This window comes from Felis catus, chromosome E2 (genome assembly GCF_018350175.1).
Source record: "Felis catus isolate Fca126 chromosome E2, F.catus_Fca126_mat1.0, whole genome shotgun sequence".
NCBI classification, from domain to species: Eukaryota; Metazoa; Chordata; class Mammalia; order Carnivora; family Felidae; genus Felis; species Felis catus.
This window is the reverse complement of record NC_058382.1, coordinates 8402806-8422015: the sequence shown is the minus strand read 5'-3', so window position 1 is coordinate 8422015 and position 19210 is coordinate 8402806. Positions and strand designations below refer to the sequence as shown.

Sequence of the window (19210 nt, the reverse complement as noted above, 5' to 3'; positions counted from 1 at the left end):
CAAAGAGCCAATGCGGGTGCAATATTTACAGGAGTGCCCGGCATATGGTAACTGCACATAACTTTAATCCCATTTCTCCATGAGAGTTATGGAAAGGTCTAGACTTTACAGATTTGGGTTCCAGTTACCCTTCTGTCCTTTACTGTCGCTGATAACTTGGGGGAATTACTCTTGACTTTTAGAGTCTTATTTGTGAAATTTGGCCAACCCGGGTTGGTGTTGAGGAGTATAGTTATTCATTCATTATTCAGTATTTCTGAATCAGAGAAGCAGCCCCACCCCTGCAGTCTAAGGGCCAATTAGGGCGCGGTCCGCCTCCCAGAAATAAATTGCAGGAGAGCTTGCCAGTTACCAAGCGCCAGCCCCGCCCCCTTCCCCGCGAGCCCACGCTCCCAGCCCCGCCCTCTTGTGTAGGCCAATCAACGCGCGGTCCGCACGAGCCGCGCCCCCGGGACGCGCCTCAGAGCCTTCAGTGCAGCTGAAAGAGTAGGTTGCCATGGTTACCATTGAGGGTTGGGATGAAGGGTTGGCCAAGCCGCCGGTGAGAGAGACGGGAACAGAGATAGAAACAGAGACAGATTGTGATTGGCTGCTGCTTCGCTTCACCTGAGCCCGCACCCTGTGCCTGTGGAGCCTCACGCCTGGTACCCTCTGCTCTCTCCTCCGGCCCCAGCGTGGCGCCCTGGTGATCTCCCGGGAAGGGCGCAGTCAGAAAACCCTGAACAAACTTCGGGAAGCTGCTGCTAGAGAGGCAGAAACCCGTCTCCAACAAAAGCGCTTTGCTTCGCGGGTGCTGTGATGTTTTCTCATGGTGTATCTGGATTAATCCTCAGATGAGGGGGGGAAAGGCTGAGATTAAGCGGTCCTTCCCATACCACACAGCTAGGTTTGGGGGAACTAGGTCTTGAATGGCAGGTACCTCTTCACACCAGAGCCCCCGATCTTTCCACTGCGCCCAAACAGAAGTCAGGAGGTGATGGGAGAGCGGAAATAAGGAGAAAATGAGAACTGGAAGAAGGTGAGACGGAAACAACAGAGGAAAGAAAAGACATGAGGGAATCAGGCAGAGAAAAAAGAAAGTGATTTAGAATGGAAGGAAGAGTTTTAGAAGCAGAAAGAAGAGTAGAGAGAGGAGGCAAAGGGTTAGCAAGCCAGGAGGGTGAAAAGAGACATGTGCTCGCTTCGGCAGCACATATACTAAAATTGGAACGATACAGAGAAGATTAGCATGGCCCCTGCGCAAGGGTGACACGCAAATTCGTGAAGCGTTCCATTAAAAAAAAAAAAGACAGACAGAAGTACAGAGACTCAGAGAAGGCGAACTGATACCCAGAGAGTGACAGAGGCCTAGATAAGAGAAGAGGGCAGAGGCTCAGAGGGAAACAGAAAGGGACAGAAACCCAGGGAGGAGGACAGAGACCCGTGGGTGGGGAGAGACAGAGGCACAGAGAGGAGGGGACAGAGCTGGGGCATGGAGGGAGGGCAGAGCAGAAATCCAGAGGGAGAGGGACTATGGGTGGTTAGAAGATGATATAAAAAAACAAACAAACAAAAAAAGTGGGGAGAGCAAAGAGAGAGTGAACCGGGGAAGAGGGCCGCTGGAGCAGCGACGCAAGCCCCGCCCCCAGGCCCCGCGCGAGCACACGGAGGGCGCAGGAAGGAGGCGCAGACCCGAGGCTTTCGGGAGGATCTTTATTGAGGTTGGGCGGGCACCGCGCTCAGGGCGCGTCCAGCACCAGCAGCTTGTGCATGTACGAGTTCAGCCAGTGGCGGCGCTCGAGGGCGGCCAGCAGCCGCGCGCGCTCCCGGAAGGCCGCGTCGTCAGCCAACGCCAGGCTCCGCCGCGACAGCGGGGTGGCGGGGCCCTCCCGGGCCCGCCCGGGGGGGCGGAGGCTGCCAGGAGACCAAGAGATGCGGTTACCGCGGGTCCAGGCCCCCGCCAGCCGCCGCCTGTACCCCCGCCCCCCGCGGTCTAATTCGAAGCCCTGTCCCTGCACCGTCCTGTGGAGTGGCTCGCTGTCTGTCCTCAGTCCCCCGTCTCTCTCTGTGTGGGTCTCTGTCTCTCTGCTCACCGGGCTCGAAGCTTCCTGAGTACGGAGACCGAGTCTGATGCATGTGTCCACCCCCAGCGCTCAGCGCACGACCTGGCACACACTGAGAACCCAGTAAACTTTGCTCAAGCAACGAATCCGCCGCTGCTTGTTGGACTCCTTTCAAATCTCCCAACGCCATTCTCTGAATCTTCTTGTATCTCTTTCTCGGGCTGATTCCCTGTCCACACTCCACCTCTCTCCACCCCTAGTCTCTTGTCCTCCTCTCTCTAGAGTCTCTGTGCGCCTTTCTCTTTGGGTCTATTCCCACCTCTCGGAACCCCCGCCCCTCCCTGGGAGTCGGAAGTCGGGGCGACGCAGGTACCTGAGGACCCCCGCAGGGGGCAGGGCGACTCCTGAGGCGGTGTGGTCGCCCCAGGGCACAAGCAGCAGAATCAGCAGCAGCAGCAGCCGCACTCGGGGGCTCCTGGGCACCTGGCGGGTCTCCATCACCTGTGGAAAGACACGGAAGAGCTCAGTGAGGCCCACGTCCTGGCCCAGAACCCCGGACCCCACCACCCACCCACCTCCTGCGCCCGGTTGCAGGGCCCGATACCGCGCAGTGGGCTCGGACAGCGAGGCTTCAGCCCCCTTATATCGCCTCCACAGCCCCCGCAGCGGGCAGTGACGCAGACCAGGGGGCTGGGGGCGCAGGGTCAGCCCCTCCACCAGGCTCATTAGGAGCCGCCAGCGGTAATGAGGAGCCAGGAGTGGGGGCCCTGCCTCTGCCTTGGCAGCCACCAACTAATTGGGACCAGGAGCTGGGACCCGAGGGGAAGCAGGAGGGGGAGAGACAGACAGACAGAGAAGTGGACACGGGAGGTGTGTCACAGGGATAAAAATAGAGACCAGCAGAGGGACCATCAGAGCAGAAGCCAGAGACACAGAGAAAGAGACAGGGAAAGCAACAGAAGAGGGACTGATGGAGAGAAGCAGAGACACGTAGATGAAGTAACCATGAGATGGAAGGACAAAGACAGAGTGACAGAGGAAAGGACAGAGAGGAGGAAAGGGAGCAACAGAGGAAGAAGGAAAGAAAGGGGGAACAGGGAAGAAGACAAAGAGCCAGCTAGAGATGGAGGGTGGAGGGAGGAGGCTCTGAGAACGACAGGAGATGGAAGGACAGCCAGCCCGGACAGGGATGCCCACAGATGAATCCGGGCGGGAGAGAACCAGAAAGATAGAGTGAGAGATAGAGGGCAGGGAAGGGAAGGCAGAAGAAGGCAAAGGGTATGGGGCGGGGGGGCGGGGGGGGGGGAAGGCTGGTAAAATGATGAGCAAAATCAGGAGTCAGAAAAACCGCAAAGAGGGGAAAGACACAAGAGTGACCCCGTGCATCGGTTTAAGCCTTCTTGGGGAGGAGTTTGGGGGTGCTGTAAAGGCCCAGTCCTCTCACACTGGCTCTTAAGAGTGTGCTTTCTACACAGTGGGGAGGTAGGCCAAGGTTGGGAAGTTGGCTGACGCCCTTTGGGTATCTGAATGGCAAGACATGGGAACCTGGACTCCTAGTTCTCCCAGGCAGGAGGGGCCTGGGAACCTGGATTCCTGGATCTGAGGGGAGGGACCTGAAGACCCAGACTCCTGGGTCTTGAAGTAAAAGGGCACCAGGGACCTAGGCTCTTGGGTTCGCATGTAGGAGACACAAGATGGCCTGGACGCCTGGTTTCAAAGAAAAGATAGCTTGGTTGGGCTACATCCCTCCACCGGATAGATGATCCAGTCCCTAACTCCCTTCCCCATTCCAGAAACAATGTTCTTTATCTCTGTCCCTTTAAGAGAACAAGCCTGTCGCCAGGCTCCCAGGCTCCCCAGGGAGGGGGTCAGGTGCGTCATCTGCGCCCCTGGGACCCTACCTCCTGCTGCCCCGCCCAGAGCCATTCTGCAACATTCACCCATCTCTGCATCCAGCTCTGCTCACCTGCTGTTATCTTGGACCCCACTGAGCAGGTAAGAGACCCCAGGCCCCAAGTGACCCTGTCCTATCCAGGTATCTGCCGCCTCCACCTCCCACTGGGCACAGACCTAGGTGTCTCTGCCTCAGACCAGTCCTGAGAGTCTGGGATCTCAGCTCCATCGTCAATAAACAGAGGGACTAGAGGAGTCCTGCCCCACAGCTCTCCCCTCTTGAAGGCTAAGGAATCCAGAACCCTCCACGCCTATCTGTGGAGGACCCAAGACTCGGACTCCGAGTTCCAAGTCCCCTAGAGTTCGATACTCCTGTTTCCTTTCTCCCCCGTTATCCAGCCTCCCCCCCCCCTTCAAAATTCTAGGCGTGTGAACCTTCAGGCCTCTTCTCTCTAAAGAACCAGGAATTTAGACCCACAGTGCCCTCCACCCTCTGGAAACAGGGAGTCTGAACCCCCAGCAACCTTCTCCCCCAGATCCTAGGAATCTCCCTTCTCCCTCAGATCCAGGCATTCGGGCCCCCAACCCCCAGCCATTCCTTCTGAGCCTGCTTTGGCGTAAACAACTGTGCCCTGATGGTGTCCCTGGAGCCCTCAGAGAGGAAGGGATCCTGCATCTCCTTGGAGGTCTACATCCTCTGAAATAGAAGTTGAGGAGGTGTGAGGGCTTGGAGAGGTGTCATTCTTTCCCAATTTCCCTGCCCCCCACCCCCTGCCTCGGGGAAAGACATAAGGAAATTAACTACGACTCCCAAGAAGCCCCGCGCCTCAGTCTCCCTGAGCTACTGCACAGCCTTCAGGGCTTTGCAGTTAGGTCCTCCTTTCCCTGGCGCGGAGCTGGGCGGGATCACGGCCCACCTGGGGACCAGTGGGCGTGGCCTCCAGGCAGGGGCGGGAGCGGGGGGGTCCCAGGAGGCTTCCAACTTTAACCCCTTCCTTCCTGCTTCCCCGCAGCTATAGGCGTCTCCCAGAGCCATGAAATCCCTCTGCCCCATCCTCTTCGTCCTCATCTTCCTCCTCGCCAGGCTGGGTTCCAAGGCTGACCCTTCGGCCTCACCGCTTAGAGGCTCCGACCTCCCTGAGATGGGCCACCCTTCTCAGACCTCCCCTCCTGCTTCTGAGAATTCCACTGGAGACCAGCCTAACCCAGATTCCCCCGTGGCTACTTATCCTGAGCCCTCCAAAATACCTCATGCAGTTTCCCCTGAACCCTCCCGCCCTGACTTCCCTGAGACTCCCAACCATGACCTCCAAGAGAGCCCACACCCAGAGTCTCCTGAGACTCCTACATCTAACTCACTCAATACCTCAATATCAGACTCCCTGGAGACCCCCCAAATTAACCCCTCCAAAATAACACATCCAGAACCTTCTGCGGCCCCCAAACCTGACCCAACTGATATCCCACACCCAGAATCTCCTGAGACCCTCAAACCTAGTCCCTCCAAAACTTCACACCCAGAATTTCCTGAAACCCCAAACCCTGACCCTACACAAACTCCACACCAAGAATCCCCAGCGATTCCCAAACTTAACTCCATCGAAGTCTCACGTGCAGAAGTCCCTGAGACGCCAAATCCTGACCCCACCAAGAGCCTTCACCCCAAAACTCCAGAAGCCCCAAACCCTGACACCACTGAAACCCCCCACTCTGAATTCCTCCAGACCCTGTATCCTGACTCTACTGAAAGCCCCCACCCAGAATCCCATGTAACCAGCAACCCCAACCCCACTGAAATTCCCCAGACAGAATCCCCCACAACCCACTACCAAGATGCAACAGACAACCCCATGACCTCGGACCCTGAGATCTCCGCCAGTCTTCACTCAGAAACCACTACACCTTTCAAGGACGAAGCAACAGCTGCCCTAAATGAGCTGCCCCTGAATCCCAAAGCAGAAACCCCTGCAGTCACCCAGCCTGACTCCCTTAAATTGCCCACCTCAGAGTCTCCTGGAACAGTTGAGTTGAAGGCCTCCCAGGACTCTAGCCCTAAAGGGCCCGACGCCCTTCTTCCCTCAGCCCGGATTGCGGGCCCCCCTGCTCCTCCAGGGTCCCCCAGTCAGTTGGCCCCTGCCACTCCGCGGGTCCCCCAGCGGCGCAGCCGAGGTGAGAGAGTCAACACTATCATCGTGGTGGAACGAGTGGAGGAGACCGGTGAGGGGCCAGGACCCGGACTCCTGGGTCCGAGGGAAGAAGGGGCTGGAGGCCGGGACTCCTGGGTCTCGGAGAGGTCGGGCTGGGGACCTGGCTCCTAAGTTTAAGGCGGGAGGGTGCTGAGGACGGGTATGTTGGGACTGAGGAAAGAGGGGGGTCTCAGGAAGAAGGGGGCTAGGGGTTTAGATTGCTCAATTCCTGGCCCCTCGTCCTTCAGGCGTGACCCTGGTGGGGCGCCCCCGGGGCGCGGCGGGAGGGGCCCTCTGCCTATTCCTCGCCGGGATCGGCCTGCTGATCGGCATTTTCCTGCTGCTGTGGTGTCTCTACCGCCGGGCGGCTCGACACCGGCCCTTCGCACATCACCGGCTTCCAAACGACGGAGATGAACCGGGTGAGCGACCCTTACAGCGAAGGCACGCTCCCTTAACCTGGTTTCGCCTGCCAAAAAGTACAGGTCCTCCATCCTAGATCCATAGAAGCCCCGACCCCTCTCCATGATCCTGCCCCCAATTCTCCGAAATTACACACACACACACACACACACACACACGTCCAGCGCCGCCCCCAGCCCAGCTGGGAATTGCTGTGGGCTGGGAGCCAAGGGTCCCTACAAGCCCCGCCTCTTCCCCCTCCCTGGGCGGGGCCGGAGCCCCGCATTCCCCGCCCCCCCCCACTGCGGGCCCCGCCCCTGCTACGCGGATGCCACGCCTCCTCTTCCATTTGGGGAATGGGGCGCCCGCCCTTTAACTTGAAAACCCGGTTCTAAAGAACAGTCGTAATCCTCTCTCCCGCCTTCTCACTGGCCCGCGGCACAGTGAGGGGACAGGCCCCTTGTCTGCCTGGGGATGACTTCGCCCCTTCGCTCCCACAGTTATGCATTTGGAAGCCCCGAAGGACCCCTACGACCTCTACTTTTACGCGCCGGATGCCTGGGTCCCTTCACACATCGCCACCAAACAGCCGCCGCCCACCCCCCCGCTGCCGCCCAAGCTGCCCCCGCCGCCCTGCGGGAGGCGCCCCCAGAGCCTGGAGCCGCTCTCCCCCGCCACGCTCCCCAACAACTTCGTGTGAGCCCCGCTCGCGTCCCGCCAGACCTGCGCCATCCCCAGGCCGAGGAAGGACCCAGAGGTCCTGACCTCCTGGCATGCTTTGCTACCTAGTAGTCCTCCTGGATAGGAAGTCCCACCCACAGAGAAGCTTTCGCTGTGACCGGAGAACACCGTCTTGAGTGCGGCCGAATAAATCGACTGTTCCCAAAGCTAGACACGTGCTCTGGCCTGAGTCCTGGGAGAGGAGGGGGCTGGGACCCTAGGATACCGGGTCTGAGAGAGGAGGGAGCTGGGGGCCCAGACTCCTGTGACTGCCAAGGCCAAGGACGACTGAGTGTGAACACCAAAGCATTTTATTGGGAGTGGGGCAGGGCAGGATTCACAGTCACAGAGACAGACACAAAGACACAACCCTGCTCCGGGGAAAAACACCCCTCTCCCCCAGCCCCATTCCGTTTCCTGGGATTCTGTGACTTCTCCTGCATAGGTTCCCCAAATTCTAAGCCGAAAGAGGGGAGTCTGAGAGGGGAAGGATCCCAGGTTCTGAGTCATTTAGCCCCTGAGGGACACAACAAATGGCCACTGAGAAAATGAGGGTAGTTTGAAACCACCCAGGAGAATAAAGTGCAAGGAACTGGGGGAAGAGGGGCATCTTGAAACCACCATGGGGAAGTTCAGTGATGGTGGCTTCACACCGTTGAGTGGATGGACTTGAGCAGCCACTATTTAGACCTGAAAACGTGTCAGAAAAAGTGCATGGGGGTGGAGAGAGGCATAGTGTTAAAACCGCCATCTTGTTTCCCTAGACATTGTGCTAAGCTAGGGAGGTCTTGGGGAATTTGGTGCTTCAGCAGAACCTGCTGGTGGAGGGAGGGGGTGAAGGGGGGAGGGGGGCTTGAAACCGCCATTTTCCCTCAGAAACGCTGGTGAGAATCAATCCCTAGAATGGCGGGGATGGGCGACTGGTTAACCCAACCTGGAAAATGCAAAATGGAACCGGGAGAGGTTGGGAACTTCTAGAGGAAGATCTTCAGTTTTTCCGAAAGGAGAGGAAGGCTGAGTAATCTCAGGGCTTAACCCGAGAGAGTCCCAGGGGTTCAAGAGAAGGTGGTGGGGAGGGTGCCTCAAAACCACAAGAGAGAGTCAAAGATTGAACTGTCCATTCAAATAAAGCCCTGAAAGGAGAGATTTGAAACCACTGAGGCAGAACAAGTGGAGAAGGAAACCTTTAGGGGAATTTGGGTATCCTTGAAACTGCCAGTCTGCAGCTTCACTACCCCTGAGAGGCAATTGGGAGGGGAAGAGGATTTGACAGCACTGGGGAAGAGGGCGAGTGCTTCTTAGGCCTGCAGCAGGACAGAGAGGACTGGGGTTCCTTGACAGTCACTCCGGCCAGTGACGTGTGGAATGGAGGTCCTGGAAACTGCCATTCAGTGGGAGGCACATGGTCAGTAGTCCCGGACAGGGGGTGGGGGTCTTGGGGGCTGAACTGTGCTGTGTGTGGCCCCATAGGAAGGAGGGGGAGCAGGGGGTGCCCCGGGGGGTTCAGCCTCATCCTCCATTTCGCTTTCGTCACTGCCAGCCAGCTGGTCGTGGCCAACGAAGCCACACTTCTCTTCGCTCATCTCCTCAGGCTCCGCCCACGGCTGCTTCTCTCCAGAAGCGAAGACCCCGTAGAAGATGACACCCCCATAGTGCACCAGGGAGGCGATTAGGAATACGTACTGCCACTCTTCCCGAGTCTGGGGGGGGGGGGTGTGTGACAATGGAGAGGTGAGGTCAGAGGACAGAGAAACAGGAGGGGGAGAGAGAAGGCGGGGGGGGGGGGGCGGGACGGGCAGAGAAAGGGAGACAGAGATCCAGAGAAGCGGAAAGACCCAGGAGAGGGCAGGGAATGGAGCCCAGAGAGGTTGTCGCACGTCAGGAAGGTGCCATACACAAACCCGGAGGGCGAGTGGGTCAGGGCCAGTGCACGGACCTTGTGCTTAGTCATGGCACCCACGATGATGGGGCACACCATGCCTGACAACGTGCCCACGCCGTTGGAGATGCCCATGAGGATGCTGGCATAGCGCGGGGCGATGTCCAGGTGGTTCACGTTGAACCCTGGCGAGGCAAGCCAGAAGGCGTCACTCTGACTCAGTGAATCTCACTCAGAGGGACTCCTACTGAGCCGCCCCCCCCACGTCCCCCTCCCCCCCCCCGCCCCCCCCCCCGGCTCTTTCCAGACCACCTTTTGCGAGGCTGGAAGGTCCCCTATCCTGAGCCAGTGAGTTCCCTACAGAGCTGTCCAGAGTCCGCCAAGCTGCGGATCCGCGGTTCTCACCAGAGATGGCGAAGCCGCTGAAGCCCACGGCGAGGACCAGGAAGGAGATGGCCACGCCCTTGGAGTGCGAGTAGCCGACCACCAGCAGCAGCGTGGCTTCCATGCCGAAGCCTACGGAGGGCCGGAGGGCCGTCTCATCTGAGCCCCGGCCTCCCCACACCGCCTCTCCAGCCTGTTCCCGCCCCAGTCCGGCCGCCTCCATGCCGGTCCCTGGCTTTGTGCAGCCCGCCTCGTCCCTCATTCCGTCCGCGCCCGCCCTAACCAAACCCTCACCTCCCTGGTCCTCAACCAGGTGCACGGGGGCCAGCACCCCCCGCCCCAGCTGGGTCCTCCGTGGCCCCACGCCCCGACTAGGCCACGCCCTAAAGACTCAGCTCCAGGCCCCTGCATAGTCACACGCGCCAGCCCCTGCCACCAGGTGGGCCCTGAGACTGCAGCCAGGGGTTCCGTTCCATCCACGCCCTCCTTCGCCCGCGCCGGGACTTTTTGGACACGCCCCTGGCCCCACCTCCACCCTCACCTGGTTCCGCCCCGCCCAGGGGGGGTCCCAGACCCGGCTCGGGGCCCCGCCCCACTCACCTCCACAGTTCATCAACTTGCGCACGTTAGTCGTGGACATGATGCGGCGGCTCCTCAGGAAGTCCGCGATCTGGCCGCCGATGGGCACGATGATGGTCATGACCAGATGGGGCAACGCTGACACCAGGCCCACCTGCACCAGCGAGCGCACAGAGCGAGGGCTCAGGGGCTGCTGGCCGGACATCTCCACCCGGTCAGTGCACCACTGGCTCCTTCCTGTCCCTCGTTCCAACCTCTTGGGATCCGGGCCCGGTTGCTTCATCTCCCCCCGCTGCGCCCCCTGCTTTCCCCTCCTGGGCCCAACCTTGCTGATCTCGAAGCCGAACACCTCTTCGAAGTAGGCGGGCTGGGAGATAAGGAGCAGGTAGAACGTCCAACTGCGGCAGAAGTTAGCCACGATGATGGCGTAGACTGGCATGGAAGTAAAGAAGCGCCGCCAGGGTGTGTTAAACTTCTGGGGGTGGGGGGAGAAGAGCGGCCGCTAAGATCGAGACCGGGGCTGGGAGCTCTCCGTGTCCCTTCAGGGACCCTATTATAGTCCCACAGAGACCCAGGTCTCCCGACTTCACTAAAACCTCTGGGGACGCAGGGGCACCAGCTTGACCACGTCCCTGTGGGGACCTTGGCATCCTAGCCTCACAGTGACACTTCAGAGATGCAGGCGTCCCGACTGTACGGTGTCCCTCAGGTTCGCAGGTGTGCGGACCCCATGATGACCCTCAGGGACCCATAAATGTGAGCCCAGGAGTCTCTTTCCGTTTCCATTATGCCCCCTAATTCTAGCCTCACTCACCCGTCTAAGCAACCCACCCCCCACACTCGAATCCCGCCTCTGCCGGTTTAACTACGTCTCATACTGGTTCTGTCCACCTAGCAACCTAGCCCTGCCCTCAGCACCTGCTGATCCTTTCTTCCCCGGGCTTTAACCCCGCCTCCTAGGTTCTAGCCCCGCCCACTGTGCGTCCCCATCCTGTCTCCTCTGAGAGTCTACAGCAACCCAACACGATCTACACTCTACACTCCGTGCAGGTTCGAAGCCCCCTTTTCTCCTGCCTCCCTGCCTGGATATCTCTTCTTGCCCCACCGCTCCCCCGCCCCATCAGGCTTGGGCCCGGACCGTGACCGGGTTCATGAGTTTGGCGCTCTCGCCGATGGCGTCCTCGATGTACTTGCGCTCCTCTTCCGAAATGCTGGGGTGCAGAGCCGGGGACTCGTAGGAGACGAGCAGCCAGAACAGGTACCAAAAGATCCCGAAGCTGCCTGGGGGGGGTCAGGAGGGGGACGGAAGCGAGGCGATGACCGGCCTCGCTCCGCCCCAGCGCCACCCGGACCCAGGCTCCGGACCCTCACCGTAGACGTAGAACACAGAGCTCCATCCTGAGTACTGCACCAGGACCCCGGCGAGAGGCATCGCGACCACCGCCCCAGCATAGGAACCTAAGGGGGAGGGTGCAACATGTAGAAGAGGCTCATCTATCCTCAGATCCGGGAATGTGGACTTCCAGCCCCTGCTTTTCTGGGACACAGAAGTACAGGCCACAGCCCCTCCTCCCTCAGACCCGCAAGTCTGGATCCCAGCCCCTTCCTCTCACCGCAGAAGGCTGTTGTTGCCAAGCGACTCCGCTCTAGGGGCGGGGCCCATTTGCTCCAGATCCCGTGGCAGGCGGGGTACGTGACCCCCTAGGAAGGAGAAAACCAAAGTCAACGAGAAGAGGCGGAGTCAGAACAGGCGCAGGGTCATGTGGAGCAGGGCTTTACCTCTACCAACCCCTGCAGGATCCTCACGAAGATGACACAGCCATAGTGGACTCGGGCAGCCGAGGGGATCAGCATGTTTAGAGTGGATGTAGCCACAATAGCAAAGCCGAAAACCCTGGTGGGAAGAGTCCGTAGTACGAGAATAGGGTCCAGCTCTCCCGCCGAAGCTAGGATTCTGCTGTTTCTGCCCACGGCGGGCCAGGCCTTGTGTTCTCCAAGACCCCCGGCTCCCACCTCTGTCTCACCTTCCACAATCGCAAGCCCCGCCTTCCTCCAAGACCCCGCCCCTAACGCAGGCTCCTCCCATTCCCCCCCCGTCAGCCCCTAAATGCCAGGCCACACCCACTAAATCCACCCACACAACTGTAGTTCCCGCCCACTTCGAGACCCCAGCCCTGTACCTGTTGGCTGCGAATTTCTGGCAAATAAATCCTCCGGGAATCTGGGTGACAATGTAGCCCCAGAAAAAGGAGCCGTGTATGAGGCCAACAGTCTCTGGATCCCAGTTAAATTGAGCTTTCTGCGGGCCAAAAGGCACGTCAAACGAGCTGTTCCGCCCCCAGGCTCTGCCCCTCCACCAATCAGCACAGACAGATTTAGTCCCTCAGCCAATCAGCAACAGGGATTCCCCTCTCGCGCCAAAACACCTGCCAATCAGAATTCAAGCCGTCCTCCTCCCAACTCTGCTCAGGGTAGGCTTCCAGGGGGCTGCTCTGCCCTAGCAACGGGGCCTGCTGCTGCCTAGAAGCCTTCGCTGTCTCAGTGCCCCGGCTTTGACTGTCTAGGGGCGCATAAATGGGGTGGGGACTCTTTCTCCACTTACGCCTCTTAACCAACCTACGAACTGTTTGCGGAGTGACTGGGTGGGGTCTGGCCAGGGACCGGAAGTAGCCAAAGGGGCGGCCTGACTGGAAGGGAGCAAGAGGCGAGGCAGGCAGGCCAATGCCTAAATCAGGAGTTTTTCCTAGGGCACGGGCACGATCTACACCGGAATTAAAATAGGAAGGATGTCTGGGGCGCCTGGGTGGCTCTGTCTGGTAAAGGTCTGACTTTGGCTCAGGTCATGATCTCACGGTTCGTGGGTTCGAGCCCCATATCAGGCTCTGTGCTCAGAGCCTGGAGCCTGCTTCGGATTCGGTATGTCTCTCTCTCTCTCTCTCTGCCCCTCACCCACCCATGCTCTGTCTCTCAAAATAAATGGTTTTTTTTTAGAATTTTTTTTTTTTTTAAATAGGGAGGAAGTCTGAGATGAAGCGGGCTTTAGGTAAGGGCCGGACTCAACGAAGTGGGATTTAGCAGCAACTGAACTTCAGAAACGCCAGGATCAAAACTCAGGGTGGAGCCTGCCACGGGGCTGGGATTAAGTTGTGACACTGGTGACAGGCATGGATGGCAGGTGGAGCAAAGTTGCTAGGAGGCCCAATATGGGGCAGGGGCAAAACACGTAGGGAACCCAATGCTGGCGCAAAGTCTACACTGAGAAAAATAGGGGCGGAGCTTCATTTAACTGGGGGCAGGGCTTAGGAAGAGGAGACCCCTAGAGCAGAGGGGAGGCGTAGGGGACGCACAGATGGGCGGGGCTACTCTGGCTGCGGTGGGAAGGGGCTGAGCCAGGATTGCTCGTGGACGAACGTGACGTCAGCAGGGGGCGTGGGCAGGGCCAGGTGGGCCGGCGTGCCGGGGCACGCCCCTGAACTACCTGCACCACCACGTGGCCCCCGCGGTGGGTCGTGCTGTTGTTGACCATGGAGACGATGGCCACGCCCAGGTTGCAGCGGATCCCAAAGCTGATGCAGAAGCCCAGACCGCTCATGATGGCGATAATGTAGCGGCGAGGGAGACCGAAACAGGTGCAGTCCACTACCGGCGGGTCCCGGGTCTGCGTCGTCACCGGGCGCCCGTCCGCACTCAGCTCTAGCGTCTCTGAACCTTCCTGCCGCTTCTCCAGAAGGCTGCGGGGCAGCGAGAATCAAAGACTCGTAAGTCCAGGCCCCCGGCCCCCTCCTCCCCATGAGTCCAGTGCAAAACCTCCTGCTTTTCAAGATCCACGATTCTAAGCCCGCACTCCCTCCTTCCCCAAGAGTCCGGCCCTAACTCCCTTCGCCCCCCCCCCCATCCAGGAATCTGGACCCCCCTCTCTCCATCTCCCACAGACCATGAATTCACACTGCCAGCTCCCTTCTCTCGCAGACTCAGATATGGGGGTCCTCAGTTTCCTTCTCCCCCAGCCCTGTTATCTCTCGACTCAGGAGTTTTAGACCCCAGAGTACGCTTCGTGATCCAAGAACCTGTGCCCCCAGCCCCCACCCTAAGGCCCAGAGATTCTCCAGCCCCCTCTTCCAGATATGAGTCTATTTGAGGAAGCAAAAAGCGCTAAGGAGATGCTTCAGCAAAGGTGTCAAAAGAACAGATGCTTCTCAGCCACGTCTGCTATATATACCGACCCCCTCCTCTCCTGCCCCCTGCGGCATGCCCTTCCCTGCTTCCAGGCCCCAGGTGTGGGGCTGACATCCAGCTGACTCCCTTCAGACACCGGAAGCCCATTCCCTGAGGGTGGGGAGAAGTCAGGGTCCCTGGAATCCAGCAGCCCAGCCAGACATCCCTGGGGAACCTTGAGTTCAGGCTGTCTGCTAGGGGGTAGGGAGGGGGAGTGGCGGGTGGTGTCCTGGCAAGGGACAGATGGCCCTGGTAGGGGGATTGGCTCAGTCCCCAGTGTGGCTCTCGCCCCCGCCCGTTCTGGAATTGAGTCTGTGATGATGGATAGGGTGTTTGGAGAACCACCTCAAACCCAGAGAGAGGCTGCAGGGCAAGAGAGGTGCCCTGAGACAGGGTGTCCAAAAGGAGGGCGACAGAGGTGGGGTGGGGGTGGGCAGAGGCTGAAACAAAGAGGGTCAGGGACACAGAAGGAGAGACAGAGACCCAGAGAGAAAAGGGAGAACAGACCAGAGACCCTGAGAGGGAAGGGGACAGAACCCCAGAGATGGAGAAGGACAGCAACCCGAAAGAGAGGACACATAGATGCAGAGAAAGATGGAGAGACCAAGGGACTGAGGCGAAACAAGCTGGGGACGTGATTTGCGAGATGCGGCCCCTCTCTGAGGCGGGGACGCAGCCAGGGGATCGGGCTGGATCCCAGGAAGGGGCTAGAACAGATGGAGGCGAGGGAGACTGGGACGGGGGAGGAAAGAACAGCCAGACGGTCTGGGGGGAGGCGGGTGGAAGCGATGAGAGAACACAGCCACCCTCCCCATCCTAGAACTTAAGGAGGTTGGGGGGGGCAGCTAAGAAACGGGGTAGGAGAAAGAGACTGGGGGAGTGGACAGTACCCAGGAGGGACCAGGAAAGAGAGCCAGATTGGGGGGGGGCGGGGAATAGATGCCCCAGAATGTAAGCTCAGACTGGTAGAGACTGCCCCCACCCCGCATCAGAACCTGCCAGCCATAGCGAGTAGACTTTGACCCGGGTTACCATCAGAGGCTATTGGACCCTGAAACTCAGGATGTGATTGCAGCCCCTGAAACTTGATACCCGTTGTGGATACTCCAATGTGTTAGATAGATACCTGACCAAGGCTTTCTAAATGGGCTGCAGCGGTGGGGGGGGGGAGGGGGGGTGTCAGTATCCCACATCTATAAAATGGGGACCAGGGTAGAATGTGAAGTTACAAGGAGGGAACTGCCAGGTGATACTGATCATCTCAGGACAAGAGAACCAGGGTGCAGAGATGAAGTGACCCAAGTGATTCCCAGAAGACAAGAACAGAGAGGGGGAGGGCCTGGAGGGAGGTCCTCCTCCCCTTCCTGGGTGCCCGGAATGCGGCGCTTAGGAAGCAGTTCACCAAAATGAAGAAGGTGTCACAATCTCCCTCTCCCTGGGTCTCTGTCTTTGCTTCTCTCCGGTTCTCTGTCCGCTCCCCTGCTCTCGCAGGCCTCTGTCCCCTTCCCTAACCCTTGGTAGTCTCCTGCCATTGCACAACTAGGGAAACTGAGGTTCAGGAAGCAGAAGTAGCAGGTCCAAGGTCACACACCGGAGTGTGATGACGGGTTCTGAGCATTCCCTGGCCCCTGCCATCGCCCCATCCAAGGCCTGGTTCTCAGAAAGGAGGCACCTTGGCTCCTGTCTCTCCTGCATTCCCCTCCCCCTGCCATGTCCTTGTCACAAGTCGCTCCGGGTGACCGTCTGTTTCCTGGTCTGAGGGAGTTCCCACCCACTCCAGGATCACTCATCTCGAGGAAACTGCAGCCTCCATCCCAGGCTTGGGAGGGGCTGGTCTGGGTTCGAATGACGGCATTTGTAATTAATCCATTGATTTTTTTCCCCCCTTTTCGAACTGAGCCTCAGTTTCCCCAGCTTCGTCTAAAGGATTTAATGGAATCAGGGTGTTACGTCCAGTACAGGGCATTCTGCCTCTCCCCAGCCATCGAAGTAAAGCCCAGGGTTCAGCTGCAAAGCTCTTCTCAAACTCCAGCTCCTTGGTGACTGTCTTGGGGGCAGCTCTGAGCTCTGGGGTCTCTAGAGGCTCAGGAGGCAGCTCAGGGAGGTGAAGGTAAGACACAGACAGACTGAGAAGCCCAGACACACACGAGAAGCTGAGACGCAGGGGCTGAGGGAGGGGGCCTGAGCAACACATCCCTCCCACCACCACCCTCCTTCCAGCCCCCTCCATCAGCACGGCTCTCTCCCTCTCCTGACTTCGCACTGATGTATTTTGAGAAACTCGTGAAAGGAGGCGAGAAAAAGGGTGGGGAGGGGCTGGAAGATGGGGGAAAGAAGGGGTGAGGTTATCTCAGCTCCCCCGCCCCCCATTGCACCACCCTCCTGCCCCCTCCCTTCTGTCCAGCCTTATTCCCATCTTTCCAGTTACTAGAGGGTGGGGGAACTTTGGAGCTAGGAAGTGATCCACAGCAAGGAGGACCGGTGTTCAGTCTTAGAGAAGGACTTGTATGGCCTAGGGAGAGGCACTGAGGGTCAACTAAAGACGGGGTCAGGGCCAAGGGGACAGGGTCCGAGGGAATGGCAGCAGGGGCATGGTCCTGATGAGGCCATCTCCTCCCCGCACTGTGGCCGGATATTTTTAGGCTTCTCCGCAGCTGAGTAATTTCTCTGACTTGGAGCCAGGGCTAGGGTTGGGGGTGAGAGATTTGGGTGGAGGTGTCCAGCAGACTGTCCTGGGGACACCCAGGTCACTGGGGTCATCTCCCTGGATGATGAAAAGTCCTTCTTAGCTCTAGTCTATATCCTTCGGGAAGTCCACCGTACCCCAGGGCCTAATTTTTGGCCTGCAACTTCTTTCCCCCCCAGAGACCCAGGATACCCTGGCTTCTCCTCCCAGCTTAGCTCTCCCCAAGGACAAGGACCAATGCGCCCCAATCCGCTTTAGCTTCAGATTAAACTCTCTGAGAGATGGACACTGAAAAAGACACAGGGAGATGGAGACACCCAGGGCAGGGGATAAAAACCCAGAGAGAGGGGGACAGACACCCAAAAGGAGAGGGTCAGAGACCCCAAGAGAGGGGAGCAGAGACCCAGAGAGAGGGGTTGATAGAGATCTGAGACCAGTGGCCAGAGACTCAGAGAGAGGGGGGGACAGAGACTTGCAGATAAAGGGAAATAGAGACTCAGAGAGGGGGCAAGGTCCTAAGAAAGGAGGCAGAGTGAAGATAAGTGAACAGAGACCCAAAAGTGAGGAAGGGGGTCAGAGATCCAAAGAGAAGGAAAGAGGCAGTCCCAGGGGAAAGGGTAGAGTCTGGGGTGGGGTGGGACACGGAAAAAATGAATGAGATGATGGACGAGACTGGACCAGGGAGAGCGGACTGTTGGAGGAGGGAGAAAATAGAACAGATGAGTGGAACCCCCATGCACGGGTATCGCTCGTCCAACTGTCCGTCTCTGTCCAGGTGGGAATGCGCGTCCTCCTCGGACCCTCGGGCTGTTCCCCACCCAGGACCCTCACCACGCTCACCGGTGCAGCCTCCCGAGGGCGCGACCCGCTAGCTTCCGAAACTCCTCCTGACGGAACTCCATGGTGGCTGCCCCTGCCGCCGGTCCCCCCCCCCCGCCGATCCCCCCGCCCGCGGGCCCGGGCGGCCGCGTCCGGGTTCCCGGGGTCCGCCCCGGCCCGGCCGGCCCCGCAGCTCCGCTCGGGGGGAAGGAGGCTGCGTGTGCCGGCTGCCTAGGGGCTGTCAGTGGACTCAGCGTCGGGGGCGGGGCGGGCGGTGGCGATGCCCCGCCCACCCTCGATAGACCACGCCTCTTGTGTTCTAGTCCCGCCCCCTCCCGCAGCCCTCCGGCTCCTTTCCGCCTGCCCCTTTCACTCCAAGACCACGCCTCTGGGTTCTGAACTCACTCCTCCGGGTTGCGTCGCCCCAATTCTATCCCTTCCCGGAGTTACTCCCCCCCTCCGTTTCCATCCTCCCCCCAGCTCCTTCTATCTCTTTTCTCTCCTCCCGAGTTCTCTTGCCCACCTGAGGTTTCCCTCTCCTTTTTAGTTCGCCCTAATTTCGTCCTGGCGCTTTCGCCCCCTACGGTTCCATCTTCTACGTTTCATTCTCCAGCCCTATCCCCCGAGTTTCTGTGCCTTCCAATTCCACATCCCGCCTCCCGAATTCCACCCCCATCCCGCGTCGTCCCTCAGCTCCGACTTCCTCATTCAGAGGGTGCTTTCTCATTCAGAGAATTCTTTCCCCCTGAATTCCAACTCCCCATTTCGATCCACCCATTGTCCCCTCTTGTTCTTCCCCCACACCCAGTTTCTTCCCTCTGGACTTCCATCCACCTGTTTCCGTCTTTCCTTTTCAAAATTCTACCCCCTTCCATCTCTATTTCCCTCTGGGGCGCATGCCCCTCATGGTTTCTGCATCCTCTGTTTCCTAACCCCTGACGGTTATATGCCAGTTCCCAGTTGCGACCCCCATAATTCCCTCCCAGCCTGGAATCTAACCCGCCCTTTGAGTTCTGTCCCCACTCCCCCGAGTTCTCTACCCGCTCCCTGAGTTCGGTCCCCTCCCCAGACATCTGTCCCTGCCCTAATTTTTGCCCCTTTCCCCTGGAATCTGTCCGTCTGAGTTCTGTCCCCACCCACACCCGGAGTTCTTTCTCCGCCCCCTGAGTTGTGCCCCCTCCTGCTAGGACCTGTCCCCGCCCTCTTACTCCATCTCTGACTTCCAGCCCTGCCCCTTTGGGGTTGAACCCGGACTATTTCTAGGTCCCTGGCCCGCAGGCAGATCCTGCCCCTGCTCCTTTCTCCAGACCAGCCCTTCTCCCCGATGCTGAGGCCACTTCCAGATCCAAGCGCCGGGAGGGTGCTCCTTTCCTCTCCGCCTCCCTGAGTCGGGCCGCAAATGCGT

General features: G+C 59.1%; 3 protein-coding genes, 1 long non-coding RNA gene and 1 other non-coding gene across 8 annotated transcripts; 3 read left to right on the top strand and 2 right to left on the bottom strand.

The window, feature by feature from the left end:
- The first annotated feature begins 1173 nt into the window (after window positions 1-1173).
- Window positions 1174-1280, top strand: LOC111558175. Its single transcript, XR_002738762.1, has one exon. It is a non-coding gene; the product is annotated as a U6 spliceosomal RNA (small nuclear RNA).
- Window positions 1281-1674: 394 nt separating this feature from the next.
- On the bottom strand, window positions 1675-3306 carry PTH2 (parathyroid hormone 2). Its single transcript, XM_003997510.5, has 3 exons — window positions 2647-3306; window positions 2416-2543; window positions 1675-1893 (listed from the first exon to the last, which is right to left on the bottom strand). The coding sequence occupies exons 2-3, from the start codon at window positions 2538-2540 to the stop codon at window positions 1719-1721; spliced, it is 300 nt and encodes a 99-aa protein (XP_003997559.1). The 5' UTR covers window positions 2541-2543; window positions 2647-3306; the 3' UTR covers window positions 1675-1718.
- Window positions 3307-3336: 30 nt separating this feature from the next.
- GFY (golgi associated olfactory signaling regulator) lies at window positions 3337-7947 on the top strand. 4 transcript variants are annotated; one of them, XM_045045930.1, is made up of 5 exons: window positions 3342-4037; window positions 4499-4621; window positions 4949-6152; window positions 6370-6543; window positions 7024-7947. In XM_045045930.1, the coding sequence occupies exons 3-5, from the start codon at window positions 4970-4972 to the stop codon at window positions 7221-7223; spliced, it is 1557 nt and encodes a 518-aa protein (XP_044901865.1). In that variant the 5' UTR covers window positions 3342-4037; window positions 4499-4621; window positions 4949-4969; the 3' UTR covers window positions 7224-7947. The 4 variants fall into 4 exon arrangements, with proteins under 4 accessions (XP_044901866.1, XP_044901865.1, XP_044901864.1 ...); XM_045045929.1 differs by having other exon boundaries at window positions 4499-4652; XM_023245258.2 differs by lacking the exon at window positions 4499-4621.
- Window positions 7537-17952, bottom strand: SLC17A7 (solute carrier family 17 member 7). The gene is made up of 12 exons (XM_023245257.2): window positions 17827-17952; window positions 13564-13816; window positions 12266-12384; window positions 11865-11979; window positions 11699-11786; window positions 11457-11543; window positions 11224-11366; window positions 10411-10560; window positions 10107-10239; window positions 9528-9638; window positions 9180-9307; window positions 7537-8943 (listed from the first exon to the last, which is right to left on the bottom strand). The coding sequence occupies exons 1-12, from the start codon at window positions 17886-17888 to the stop codon at window positions 8650-8652; spliced, it is 1683 nt and encodes a 560-aa protein (XP_023101025.1). The 5' UTR covers window positions 17889-17952; the 3' UTR covers window positions 7537-8649.
- On the top strand, window positions 10171-11355 carry LOC123382238. Its single transcript, XR_006590293.1, has 2 exons — window positions 10171-10299; window positions 11046-11355. It is a non-coding gene; the product is annotated as an uncharacterized LOC123382238 (long non-coding RNA).
- Window positions 17953-19210: the final 1258 nt, after the last annotated feature.

Bases quoted from the DNA above. Each gene is read 5' to 3' on its own strand.
- SLC17A7 (XM_023245257.2), bottom strand. From the start codon at position 17,888: ATGGAGTTCCGTCAGGAGGAGTTTCGGAAGCTAGCGGGTCGCGCCCTC. The intron at 13,817-17,826 runs GTGAGCGTGGTG...GCTGCCCCGCAG, and splicing joins GCCCTCGGGAGGCTGCACCG to CCTTCTGGAGAAGCGGCAGG. The intron at 11,544-11,698 runs GTGAGAGGAAGG...CCTCCCCCTTAG, and splicing joins GGCAACAACAGCCTTCTGCG to GTTCCTATGCTGGGGCGGTG.
- PTH2 (XM_003997510.5), bottom strand. From the start codon at position 2,540: ATGGAGACCCGCCAGGTGCCCAGGAGCCCCCGAGTGCGGCTGCTGCTG. The intron at 1,894-2,415 runs GTACCTGCGTCG...GTCTCCTGGCAG, and splicing joins CCCCCTGCGGGGGTCCTCAG to CCTCCGCCCCCCCGGGCGGG.
- GFY (XM_023245258.2), top strand. From the start codon at position 4,970: ATGAAATCCCTCTGCCCCATCCTCTTCGTCCTCATCTTCCTCCTCGCC. The intron at 6,153-6,369 runs GTGAGGGGCCAG...CTCGTCCTTCAG, and splicing joins GGAACGAGTGGAGGAGACCG to GCGTGACCCTGGTGGGGCGC. The intron at 6,544-7,023 runs GTGAGCGACCCT...TCGCTCCCACAG, and splicing joins AAACGACGGAGATGAACCGG to TTATGCATTTGGAAGCCCCG.